The sequence below is a fragment of the Gymnoscopelus braueri genome (assembly GCF_963280865.1).
Source record: "Gymnoscopelus braueri genome assembly, chromosome: 6".
Lineage (NCBI taxonomy): Eukaryota > Metazoa > Chordata > Actinopteri > Myctophiformes > Myctophidae > Gymnoscopelus > Gymnoscopelus braueri.
The window spans coordinates 15864315-15878181 of NC_137607.1; the positions used below are offsets into that span (position 1 = coordinate 15864315).

At 40.9% G+C, this 13867-nt stretch overlaps 1 protein-coding gene across 2 annotated transcripts in view; it reads right to left on the reverse strand.

Annotated features, from left to right (window-relative positions):
- Positions 1 to 6311: 6311 nt before the first annotated feature.
- The window catches only part of LOC308087599 (formin-binding protein 1-like), a 66927-nt gene continuing 59371 nt past the window's right edge, over positions 6312 to 13867 (reverse strand). The window contains exons 14-16 of one of the 2 annotated variants that reach the window (XM_080431567.1): positions 13637 to 13674; positions 12888 to 13008; positions 6312 to 9407 (exon numbers count right to left, since the gene is read on the reverse strand). In XM_080431567.1, the coding sequence (XP_080287693.1) occupies positions 9400 to 9407; positions 12888 to 13008; positions 13637 to 13674 (167 nt within the window). In that variant the 3' untranslated portion in view covers positions 6312 to 9399. Of the gene's footprint in view, positions 9408 to 11626; positions 13009 to 13636; positions 13675 to 13867 lie in introns of those variants that run through there. The other variant, XM_080431566.1, reaches the window with a different exon arrangement.

Here is a 13867-nt window from a genome sequence, read left to right on the forward strand (position 1 = left end):
GGTTTTTTTTTTACTGTGGGGATCATTTAGCCAGAGAACCTAATATGTAGCTCACACACACACACACGTTCAATGTACAGTATATCTATAGAGTTCATATTGTTATATTGTGGCTTACATACTGTACATAAATAGCAGAGTTATTATTGTTATTTTGTGATGGGTTCGAAGACCAGCATGCTTTAATGAAACCTGGGTTCCAGGATGACATGACAACAGCAACCGTTTAACATTTCACTGACTGCAACATACTGTACATACAGAGCAATTTATCATTGCTGACTTGCAGTATGTTAACATTAGGCATAACTCAGGTAATTAACCATTTCTTCTGAGACTGGATGTATGGAAAGTACAAAATGCAATGCTTCCTCTTTCACGAAAAAAAAGTCACGTTTGACTTCCACTCCAGCCAGTAGCAGAAATTGACGCCTTTTTAAAGGGATTGGCCGGTGTTACTGAAACAAATACTTAAAGGGATGCCTTGACATCTTGAATTTTTGTCTATTTATTTCCCGCCAAGGTACTTTGGATAAAATGTTTTTTTGTTTTGTTTTTACATTGGCACTCCAATGAAGAGCATTTCCCTTCGTACCAAAGTGTTTTAACTATCAACAAGTAGTGATAGGGGAGGGTTTTGCTTATCGATTATGAATAAATGTTTTACACACTTAATGTGTCAAACAGCAGTAACATTCAAAATATCAGTGCATCCCTTTTAGACACTTAAATAGTGTTTTTTAATTCCTGGAGTAAAAAGACAGAATGGAATAATAAAGCTGTAAGAGGAGGAGGGGACGAACACTCCTGCAGAGCCAGTGCTACTGTATATGGGTAACAGAAATACATATTTAATAATGTTAATGTATAATACAGGTTGTATTATACAACCTGTAAAAAAGCGGGGGGGGGGGGGTCTACATGTCTGTCATATTAGCCTGTTGTCCCCTATGGAGATTCTTGGCTGCTTTAAAATAGGAAAATCATAATTAGTTTGAGGGACAGCGAGTGCATTTTCCGGCAGCGGCAGCGGCAGCTGCCGCGGAGCTGCTGCGGAGCTGCCGGCGGCGCCAGCTTTGGGAGTGTGCTGCGTTTGTGTAACGCAGTCCCCACCAATATTGTTTACGATTCTGTGCCTATCGGTACATAACTCGGACGGCACTTAGTCGACTAGCAGACCATCGGCCGGTCGTCGCGGGCACTCGCGCCTGGAGGCGCTCGGGCGCGACTCCTTGGCCTCAAGGTCTGCTGAGTCGGCGCGCCTCCGTCATGGTCTAAAACTATACTTTATCGGCGGAAAAAAATAAGTTGACTGCCGCTCCTCCACCGGCAGTTCCGCGGCAGTTCCGCTGCTCCGCCGGCAGCTGCCGCTCCACCGCCGGCAGTCACTGCCGGCAGCTGCCGCTCCTCCACCGGCAGTTCCGCGGCAGCTTCCGCTGCCGCAAAATGCACTCGCTCCTTCTGATTAGTTCATGTGACCAGTTTTGTGATTTCTCCTTTTTGCTGATCGCTAAATATGGATAAACCATCTGATCAATTCATTGAGTTTATAAAAGGAAAAACCCTTCATCTTGGGTGAGATAGTTAATACTTGGATTGAATGACACTGTTGGTTTGTCCTATTGTACTAATAGCAACAAAACAACAACAACAAAGATCTTAACCCTAGGCATTATTTATGCAAGAACATTTGCACAAATCTGACCAACAACAAAAAAAGAAAGAACATTGAAGTCATTTCATTTAGATGGCCTTGACGAGTATTTTGTTAGCTAATGTGAATTTAGCTAAATATGATCTCAGCATTAACATGTATTATGTTTTTTTTTTGTTATCCCTGTCCCAGACTGGGTGAATACAAGTACAGAAAATCTGATTTCCAGTCCTCTGAATCTAGACCTTTTGTTGTTTCCTCTAAACATCAGATCTGGATACCACAGGTTTACAAATCTGAATTTCTGTACTTTATGTAAAGACAGACCTAATGGTATAACTGGTAAAAGTATGTCATTGTGTGAAGTACTAAAGGTGTACATAATTATTTTAAGCATCGGCATGTTAATACTAGACTGTAATATATTTTCTCTAGGAGACTTGACTGTAAAAAGATATTGATGAATTTTAATGTTAAATACATAATAAATATACAATATAATCTGTAGAGGATGATTTTTATGTGTTGTATCAGTAACCGTTTGTGCATTGAGGTGGACAAAATCTAGTTGGCCTCATAGCATAATTGCCTAAGTCATATTTTGAAGGTTTTCAGGAAAGAATATTAAATGAAAATTTGACATAGGCAAAAATAAAAATTACTTTGTGACTTGTTCAAAAAGTGCCTTAGTCAACACACTCATTTTGCATAAGTCATGTTTATCTACCTTTATTTATATCTGCCAACTCTATACTTGTTAACACTGCTGATTCATCCTGCCTTGTTGCCTATGTTATCAGAATGCTACATTCAAAATCATGTCTGCCTAAGTCAAATTAAATAAGTTAGCCTCAAAGCATAATTGCCTATGTCATTTTTGGAATGTAACTAGCATTCTGGTTGACATATGGCAAGGCTGAAGACATATGCAATAAGGCACCATGAAGCAGCGGTGTTAGGAGAGTAGAGTTTGGCAAAAATGTCAATTTGGCCAAAAAATTACTTAGGCAATTATGCCATGAGGCTAACGCCATGATGCAACAACAGCAATTATATACTGTACTACCAGAACATCTTTGAAGCAGGTTAGTTGATATTTAGATATTTATATTTAGATTATAAATGTGTCAGTGTCATTCATTTTGATTTGTCATGTATTAACACCAGTGGTGGAAAGTAACTAAATATATTTACTTGAGGTATTTGTTCTTTACTTGAGTATTTCCAATTTCCAATACTTTTACTCCACTATATCTCAGAGGCAAATATTGTACTTTTACTCCACTACAATTATTAGAACATTTTAGTTACTAGTTACTTTTCAGATATATATTTATGATATCATGAAACATACATTAACCACTTTAGCCCTATTTTATACATAGGCTATTTGAAAATAGCCAATCTACAAGCTCACAAAGCGTCCCATCGCGACACATTGTGAGGTTGTAGATCTGCTATTTTCAAAATATTTTAGAACTTTAAGTACATTTAGATGCCAATACTTCTGTACTTTTACTCAAGTGAATTTTGAATTCTGGATTTTTACTTGTACCGGAGTATTTCTAGATTGCAGTATTGGTACTTAAGTAAAGAATTTGAGTACTTTTTCCACCACTGATTAACACACAAACAGTTTTTTATTGACAAAACCATGCCTCAAGGTTGTGACATGAACTTGGTCTGAATTCACAGCTTCCTTTATATTAAAGAGTCATGGTAGCACTTCCTGGTTGTACACACCATCCAACATTACAGTATTACCTATGCCAATGGAACAATAAGTAAACCAATGTACTTTTCACTGCTGCTCATTTTATTAGAACAATATCTTGGGGTAGGGGGGGGGGCAGTTTGTTCAGAAAGTGTCTGACAACATTCAAAGTAAAAAGTGATGTGCACAACATGGAGAAAAAGTACTGCCATGGGTTATTACAATGTACTGTATACAACGATAAAAACACGCTACAGGGTTTTGACATATTTGTCGTCAGCATCCGGCGAAGAAATAAAATGTATTGATAGTCAGTTAAATATAAAATTGCATGTGAAAAGATGAATTGTCAAGAAGTACAGTGTTTCTGCAGGACACTGATGATAGCATAGTAGTTAACCACCTAAACCCCAGCATCTGTATTCTGGGGAAAAACCTTCACAGAAAATAGCAGATCGACAAGCTTATGTCGCAGCTATTTTCAGCGAAGATATTTAATGTAGCCTAGGAGGGCAGAAACAGAAAATACACTAGTAGAGAGCCCTGAGGGACTAAGACAAGAGGAGAGATGAGAACATGTCTGGTTTAAATTGTGTGGGTTTTACCGAGTTGAAACAGCACCACCCCCACAGTATAGCTTGCTAGGCTAGAAAAGCACTGGTTGTACATATTAAGTACTTATACTGCACAATTCCTACTTAATCTTCAATTCCTAAGATATTCTGTTCAAATACTTTTGCATAATATTCAGAATTACAGCACAGTGGATAATGATATGCGGCTCACAGTTTTCATACAGGGTGAAAGAAAGAAACCAAACAAAGTTTGTAGAGTGGCATTTGGCAGATCACATTTGTGTCATATAGCTCATTTATCATTAATGCTACACCGTGTTGTCAATCATCAGCACCTACTGTATGTGGTTCTCAACCTTTTCAGGCCGCGACCCCCCAAAATAATCATATTTGAACCGGGAACCCCCTTCCCTGACAAGCACTTGGAATTGTAGGAGACGAGGCATTACATTTTGTTTGACTCGGTTCCACAGATAAATAGTATGAAAATAGCAGATCTACAAGATCGATGTAGATCGGTTATTTTCAATTTCTTTGCCTCTTTCTTATATCATTTGACAATTTGGCCAATGTTTGACTAGTTTTTAACAGTATAGTTTGTGGATTACTTTTGATGTAATGGTATTTTCCTTTTTTTGGAGGTATTACAAAGGTCTTAAAAGTCCTTCGATTGTGACTTCACTGTCATCTGGGGACCCCCCCAGGTCCCAACCCACAGGTTGAGAACCACTGCTGGGCCCATGAGTTCACCTATAAGAGGAAATGTGATTTAGTCGGTTCGGCACAGTTCATTAAAGTTAATAACACATTGCTGTGTGGTTACGGTTCCTCACTGCTACACACACACACACTATAGTGACAATCACCCAGAGAAAGACTTTGGAACGGTGTGTACCGGTGTGCACTACCAGCATGACAACACAAGCTAATGTTACTGTACACCGCTTTATCCATACACTTAATCCTCAATTAATCCATTAAAGAATGGACACTTACAGTAGGATTTTGCTGTGTAGGCCAGTGTAACTTACTATAGGCCCCATTTTGCCAAATGGTTAATACTGCTTTTACCATTTTCACCATTTAGCATTTTCAATCCGAGTCGAAAACGAAGGTGACCAAAAGAGAGACTTGCAATTGTGGGTGGTTGTGGTTTTGTTTGTTTTGGGGTCCTCTGGCACCTTAGTAAAGTGGTTCTCAAACCTTTTTAAAGAGAAGGACCCTCAAATTGATACGCATTTGGCCGCGAACCCCCATCTGAAAAGGATTTTGTGCCAGGGGACCCCATACAAGATTTGTGTAGTTAAAATGTTTTTTTTTTATAGATCTACAAGCTCACAATGGGTCGTGAGCTTGTAGATCTATTTTCATTGGTTAGTTGTTATTCAAATTTTCAAATATGTATAGGGTTAAGGTGGTTAAACTGATTTGTATGCTATATTAACACATTTTGCTGGGGGCCCACTGGAACCCCCTAAAGGACCCCTGGGGGTCCCCAGAACCCACTGCCTTGGTACAGTATATTCATCAGGCATGAGTGTAATGTTCCCAGACTCTGCCTTAAAACCCATTAAAACCGGAAAAGCATCTGTCATTTTTGATTGTAGAGTTGGCTATTCAAAAATAGCAGATGTATAAGCTTGTAGCTATTTTAGATTTTTTTAAAACATCTTTAAAGTGTGAGAACTGCTAATTTTGAAGGCCTCAGGTTTTAATGGGTCAAAGGAGGCAAATGCTCCCAGACAGAAGCTGGCCCATTAAGAGCACGGTATAGGACAGCATGGTTGGAGTTGAAGTTCAAGTTAAGAACCATATCTACGGTTATCATTCTGTACATTTCACAGCTTCTCATGAAGAAACACAGTTTACAAACACAGCCTATATTCATTCACTGTTCCAAAATGACCGTGGGAAAATAACCACATTTTGGTTTAGAATATTATGAATCAGAGACTTTATGCTATGTTGGCTGTGTTACAATGCCTGACCTGTTGAATCAACAGCATAGAAAAGAGTGTGATAGTGTCACCAGAGATTTACAGGCTTAAACCAGTCTAAACGTTAGGAAAAAATGGGACTCTGAATTAAAGGAGTAGTTCACCCAAAAAAGTACTTATTTTTTATCAATTAGGGTGAACTACTCCTTTAACTCAAATGTCAAGACAATCATTTTTGAAAAGAATCATGCAAAACAAAATTGGGACATTGCTCATAAAGTTACAAAAAGGCTTCAGAGTATTAAAAAACCCATTAAGCAAGAAAATTAAAAGACTCATCTCGCTCACTCTATATCTCTTTTATAGCTAAAGTGGTCATTCACAGCAATAACAACGTTCTCAGCAAAATAACGGACCATTTCATTCATACGTTCGTTCGGTCATTCGTTCATTTCTTTATTTAGTCATGTTCAAATGCTATAATAATAATAGTACTGTAGGGCAAAGTGCATCGGTTCAATTCAAACCTTGTTGTCTCTAATGCATCGTAGAGTGGGCAGTTTGCCATCGTTATGATAGGAGCTACCGCCTGTCAAAACTATTAAAAAGAAACCACCCAAAAACAATCATGGAAACACATTCAGTATGACGCAAAAAAGATGTTAATTATGTACAAATCATTCAATGGTAAAAACTAAACTAAACACGCACACACACACGACACACACACACACACACATTCTCATGTCTATATGCACATTAGTGTGTAATCTATGCGTGTTCCAACACATTCACAAATACAACCAATTAATGGAGGAATGTTGTCATGTAAAGATGCTACTTTCAGCCACTAGGAGGTGGGGTTGAGCTTGTGGAGCCTACAGGGGACTATGGGAGTTGTAGTTCAGAGGAGGGGGAGAGGGGGGGGAGGGGGGATAACCTGCTGTTTTGAGCGTGTACATGTCTTCAGTAACAGTCCCCTGGTTGAAACAAGTTGAAGTTTTAAGGCAGAGTCTGACTGCAAGGACATTCCGGAAGGCTTCTCTCTGTCTTCTTTGCTGGTTTAGTTAAGCTCGCTGTAGTAGTGTTTGTTTGTTGGTTTGTTGTTGATCAGATCCAATTCTGAGCTATGGTGGTGGTGTGGTGGTGAGAAAAGGTCGCCACCTGCTGGTCAGCTGGTAAAATGACACCAGCGAGAGGAGGAGGAGGAGGAGGAGGAGAGTGGGATACAAGGGAAAGAGGAGAGGAGAGGTGAAAGTATAAGAGAATAGAGAGGAGAGGAGATAACCGGACGAGGGAGAGAGGAGAAAGGTAGTGCTATATTGCCTTTCCCCCAGTCCTGCCGTCTGTCCACTGCTCTCATCTAAATGGTAATGGTGTTAGGAGTTGGCATACTCAAGACCACATGACATGCTCTCATTAGATATAGATTATATGGCATTCAATGTCACAGACACCACATAGCTCAGCCAACTGATGATGACACTGTACAAACACATTCGCGCGAGCTAATAAATTACATACAACTGTGACGTGGTTATTGAAGATTATTTATCAACATGTTTTAAAATGTTAAACACAATGGTATTACAAGCAATTCATTTAAGTAATGTATGGAATTCACTTGTGGCCGCAGCCTGTTAATTGACGCTAATTGTGATCATGTAAGTTAATTGACTACGGTGAATGGTCCGTTTGAAATTGAAGGGTCAATTATAAAGAAGGACTGCAGCCTGCCAACGTACAGGTGCTGTCACTGACTTGGTGATTTAATTATATTTCTTTGGCTATTCAAAAATAGCATATATACAAGCTCATAGCGTGGCACTGAGTGCCGCGCTATGAGCTTGTAGATCTGCTATTTTTTTTAAGTGTGAAAATGTGTGCAAATCTTTTAATATATATATTTTTTAAGCGAACAGAAGCAAAGATTTGAGCATGGATTTGAGTTACAAATGTTCGCTTTAAAATATATAGATATATTCAAAGATTTGCACACATTTTCGTGATTTAAAAAAAATAGCAGATCTACAAGCTCATAGCTATGAGCTTGTAGATCTGCTATTTTTGAATAGCCAAAGACATCTAATGTGACACAGATGTGTTCCCGGATTGAATGGGTTAACTGGTGAGATCTCTAATAGACCTGTCATTTGAGATCATTAATGCTTGTTTTGTTTTTCTCGTGCTCTCCCAGGCTGAAATTTTAAACCCTTCAAAGTTTTGCTTCCTTGTTCATCTTTGGGTTTTAACCAGTGTTTTACTCCTTAATTTCTGATCCTACTCACTCGCTCCCACAAACACACACACACACACACACACACACACACACACACACACACAGGGTGGGTCCATGGTGTTACCGTCAAAGATGCCGTGTAATGAAACAGGATCACATTTAGGACACGTTTAAGAACACGCTACGTTCATGCTGTATGTACATGTAGGTGACACATTAGAGCAGGCATGAGGTGCAGAGTGGCGCAGGCAGGCAGGCAGACATCACCAACAGAGCACAGATACAGACAGCATGGAATATTATCTTGAGAGGAGCAACAATGTCGTTGTTAGTGGTAGTTTTAACATGCTGCCAGACAAACAGCATTATCAACCACAAAGGCATGCCCTGACATTTTTTTGTCAGCAAGTCTGTCTTCAACAGGTACTTGTCACAAGGGTAAACATACTATGTTTGTACTTCAATTACCGTAACTGGAAAAAAATGCCATGTTAGCGTACCTTGTTGAAACCCATGCTGGCTCCAAACTGCAAGTTGGCATGCTAGTTTCAAGTTTGTGGTAACCACTGGTTTAAATGAGGGATGCTGACATGGTTTAGTCAATGTTTTTCAAGGCAGCTGTGATGAAAGACAAACAGTACTGTTTTTACACACAATCTGACAGATGCCTGTTGAAGATATAAAAAAAAAAGGCCATGGCATACCTTCATCACGGAAATGGATGACACTGATTGATTGAATGGATGAAGCGGGGAGTTGCACCTGTCCTCCAACTGCTACAAAACTAATGCTGTTATACAGCCATCATAGACCTTTTCCTGCCTTTTATAAGATGGCTGCTGCTGCACCAAGAGGAATTGCTTGGAAAACGTTACAGCACTAATACAGGGTTATCGTAGGGTCCGACTTCTAAAATGGCTACCATTGTCTTTCCTGTTCCAAAATGTGTATTGACATCAGTGCTTGTTTTAGCAACAAACCTGTTCTCTCTCCCGCATACATTATGCGTGACCAAGCCCCGTATGGAGGTCTATGTCCTCAAGTTGTATTACCGGCCAGGGATGTATGAGCATGCAGACATGCAACCTGGCTCCAAAGCTTGCCTCTCTCTCTCTGTCTAGCCATTTCCCCCTCTCTCCCCCTCGGTTTCACTCTCATCTCTCTCCTTCCCTCCTCCCCTCTCTGTCAGCCACACCCCTATCTCAACCACCACCACCAATCAGCAATCAGCGTGAGCCCCTCCACCAGCCAACCAAATCAGCCTGGCCACCCTGCAGACCTCAGGAACCTGCAGTCACACAGGAGAAAGAGAATGTTACCAATAGCACACACACACACCCGATATGTCTGCTCACGCATGCACACACACACAACACTCAAATACATACTCGACAGCAGTGGTTCTCAAACTTTTTCATGCCAAGGACCCCCAAATTGATATGTATTTGGCCGCAGACCCCCATCTGAAAATATTTTGTGCCAGGGACCCCCCATACAAGATTTGTGTTCATTACAACGCGCCGCTAAGCGACTTGTTGTGATCTTGTAGATCGGCTCAAGTGGTTAGACTGAAATGAATGCAAAATTAACACATTTTGCTGGGAACCCCCTGGTACCCCCCCCCCCCCAAGGACCCCTGGGGGTCCCCGGACCCCACTTTGAGAACCAATGCTCTACACAGGCGCAAGTGTAAGGCATGTATAACATGACCGGCGATGTTTTAACAGTCGCGGAACACAGCCATTCCCCAAGAAGAGCGTATATATTTACTGGAACACATTACCAGAGATGAATAAATGCAGTTCTGGATGTAATATTTGTACAGAGGTACTGTCTAAGTAGTGCTGTCATTAAACACGTATCACATCATGTGGGTACAGACTACTCACTATCAGTTCACCTTTAATTACACTGGAATGTATGGAAGATATATGAAAAACTGTAAAATATCAATACATGTGTTGTGTACAACGCTCTCTGAATTGGTGGCTCTGTTTGAAAATGCACAGGTGAATGCCTACAGTAGGTCTGCCATGGAGTGAACCACAACGGAACCATCCACAACGCCAGAATTCCGATCGACGCCATTGGCTCATAACCAAAACGTTTGCATGCACGACTCAAAGAGTGAAACACAAACAATCAGAGAACTCATACAGGTATGACCGCGTGACAACAGACACGGTGCACTTGACAGTATACAGCAGATATTTTGGGCAGCGGACAAACACCACCAGATTTCTGGAACTACTTTTGAACAGCTGTACAAATTTTACTTAAACTATCGTAATGGCTTAAGTAGTCAGATTTAATTGTGATATCAATTAACTTAAGTTAACAGGCAGGGCTCTCAGCCCTGGGCCAACTAATAATTCCTATTAGTATATTTTACAGTGAACTACTCCAGAGCAGAGTATAGACTATATTCCTGATGGGTAATTTATACTTCGCCATACTACATGTCGCTTTACAACTTGGCTATAACCTGACCTACTGATGTACGACATGAACACTGTTTTAGCATGTATCGGAAGAAAACCATAACATACATTTTTCATCCTGCTCTTCTCAAATAGAATGGGATGGCGTCATAATTTAATCGGATCAAAATTAAGTAGTGTTGTTCTACATGTAGTGAATAACAGGAATAACAGACAGGTATGCACACACGTGTGCACCACACACACACACACACACACACACACACACACACACAGATAGATACATCCGCTCATGTCTTCACTGTATTGATCCAATGAGCCTAACATCAGGGAGTGGAACATCTCTCCCACTAAAAACAAAACGTTTACAAAAAAAAAGAAAAAATAATTTGACACAAAAAAAAAAAAAAGAGTAAAAACAAACAATACACTGCTGTTGAAACATTAAATAAAATCTTCTAAAATGTCTTGATCGATAGATAGGAGGTGTGGCTTTTATACAAGCAGCTCCGACGAGCGGCAGGAACACCTCATAAGATACATAGTCATTCAAACACTGTCAAGAGTGGTTGTCGTTCTGGTTGTCCGTGTGCTCACACACACACACACACACAAACGCGCACACACACACACACACACACACTCGCGCACGCACACACACACACACACGTTCCACAGAGAGGAAGAGGGGTGAGAGCAAAAGGGAATGCGGAGTTGGATGGTTAGAACCAGTGGTGGAAAAAGTACTTAAATGTTTTACTTAAGTAAAAGTATCAATACTGCAATGTAGAAGTACTCTGTTACAAGTAAAAGTCCGGAATTCAAAATTTACTTGAGTAAAAGTACAAAGGTATTGGTATCAAAATGTACTTAAAGGTAGGGTAAGTGATATTTTTTGGCACATATATACTATATATGTTTTTGTTAAAAGGTTAAAGTACTATATTCTGATAGTAATCATTGCTACAGAGCGTTTGTTCGGTCACAGGGGTCTCTCCAGCTCTTTAGTAAACAGAACTGAAAATGCATTTTCTGTTTAATAAAGAGCTGGAGAGACATGGAGACTCCTTTTACTGAACAAACACTCTATAGCAATGAGTACTATCAGGATATAGAGCTATTTAACACTTATTTTAACCAAAGTAAATCACTTACCCTACCTTTAAAGTACCAAAAGTAAAACTGCTAAAACGTTTGAAAATAGCAGATCTACAAGCTCCCAACGCGTCGCGATGCAACGCGTTGTGAGCTTGTAGATCGGCTATTTTCAAATAGCTTAGGTATAAAATAGGGCTAAAGTGGTTAATGTATGTTTTATAACGTAATAATTTATATCTGCAAAGTACGGTAACTAGTAACTAAAGTTTTCAAATAATTTAAAAAAAAGTACAACATTTGCCTCCGAGATGTAGCGGAGTAGAAAGTAAAAAGTATAGACAATTGGAAATACTCCAGTAAAGTAAAAAAAAGTACCTCAAAATTGTACTTAACACATCAGGTGCCAGCATTTTTTCATAACAACTTACGTTGGGTGCCAGCATTCTCCCCATTGACTGCGCTTTGCTGTTTAAAGCTCTAGACTCCACGAGGAGCAAATCCATGTAAAAAAAAACATCCATTCATGTTGCGCGATGACCCTGGCTACAGCCTGGAACGATAACATTTCACTCGCGAGTTACAATGGGGGGGGATCGCGCATCGCGCATGACCGGTTTTCCCCACCGGAAACAGATTCGGAGATATAGGTGTTTTAAAGAAGGAAATAGACAGGAAGTGGATGGGAGCCATGTTTTTTTTTCCGGTGATCTATCTGGCCTATCCTTCTCAAGATCACAATGGGTACTCCCAGAGCTGCTCTAGCCCCGCCCGTGTGGAGAAAAACGAAAAAAACAAAAAGACATATTTCACGGTCTGGACCGTGTTCGGCACCGGACCGCTACTCTGCGCAAACACGGTTCAGACCGTGTTTGGCACCCGATGTGTTAAGTACAAGTACTTGAGGAAATGTACTTAAGTTACTTTACACCACTGGTTGTAACAATGGAGCGATAGGAGGATGGAGAAAAGCATGGTGAGGGGGGGGGTAGTGGGGGAGGGGGGGTGCAAGGGGTTGAATGGCAGACAGGTGAATGTCCATGCAGTTTATTAATCCGGGCGCTGTATCTCCTCCCCCCTTTCCAGTGTGTTATAACTCAGACAGGAAGAGGAAGGAGAGGTTTAGGAAAGAGAGAGAGAGGCGGATGGATGGATGGATGGATGAATGAATGGACAGCAGGTGTGTGGTTGGTGTGCAGCACAGTAGTAGCTTCAGATGTACGTGACAGCACCTTTGCTGTTTTTCTCCATGGTGATCTCTACGTAGGAGGAGGGCACGTAGCCCTCCTGTCCGCCCTGCTTCCTGGCCCGGGTCCAGCCGTCTCCTTTGTCCTCCTCGATGATGTACAGCACCTGCGTTAGACAACAACAACAACAACAAGAGTCAGGGTGATTGGTTTACTCAGCCTGATGCAGGGCGTCACGCCAGCACACAAACACAAACATCCGATACACAGTCAAATCCACATGTGTACAAGTGTACCTAAATAGGCTCTTTGCACAGCAGCCATATTGGAATGAAATTGGGCCTCTTCCTTTCTTCCTTCACAGGGGTTACCAATGATACTAATGAAGGCTCTTGTTCCATTCAGAGCCATATAAGTTGCGTCACCTCCGTTCACTTCATGGGGCCAGTCTTCTACAGAGCCTTCTATTGGTGAATAGCGACAAAGCCCTGAACCGGAAGTTTACGGAATGCACTGGAGTCTATGAGCGTTTGTCACTATTTCGAGTTCACATGAAACCACGTGACCGGTGCTGTTTTCTGCCCCCGAGGTGACGCAACTCTCTAATGGCTCTGGTTTAATTCTGGTCAAACAGAGTCAGGGTGCTGATATTGTGCATGTTGGCTCACTGAAAACAATCTGCTACGCCAGTGAGTCTCAAAGTGTGGTCCAGGGACCCTCATGGTTTGTATGTAACTGAATTGTTATGGAAACGATAAATGAGAGAATTAAAAGATGGGTTAAAAGACACTCACCTCGTCCTCTGCCATCACCAACGTCCCCTCGTTCTGACCTGGAAATCAGTGAAACCACAGCGAGTGAGTCCACGTGTCATTATAACAATACACAGTATTTATGACTCCTTCCCGGAAATGAAGTTTGGTGGGAACAGAATGCTGAGAAACCGAACGAACGCGTTCCATTACCGGTGTTTATCTTGGCGGTGGATGAGCGTCAGTGAATGATGATGAAAACAAATAGCGGAG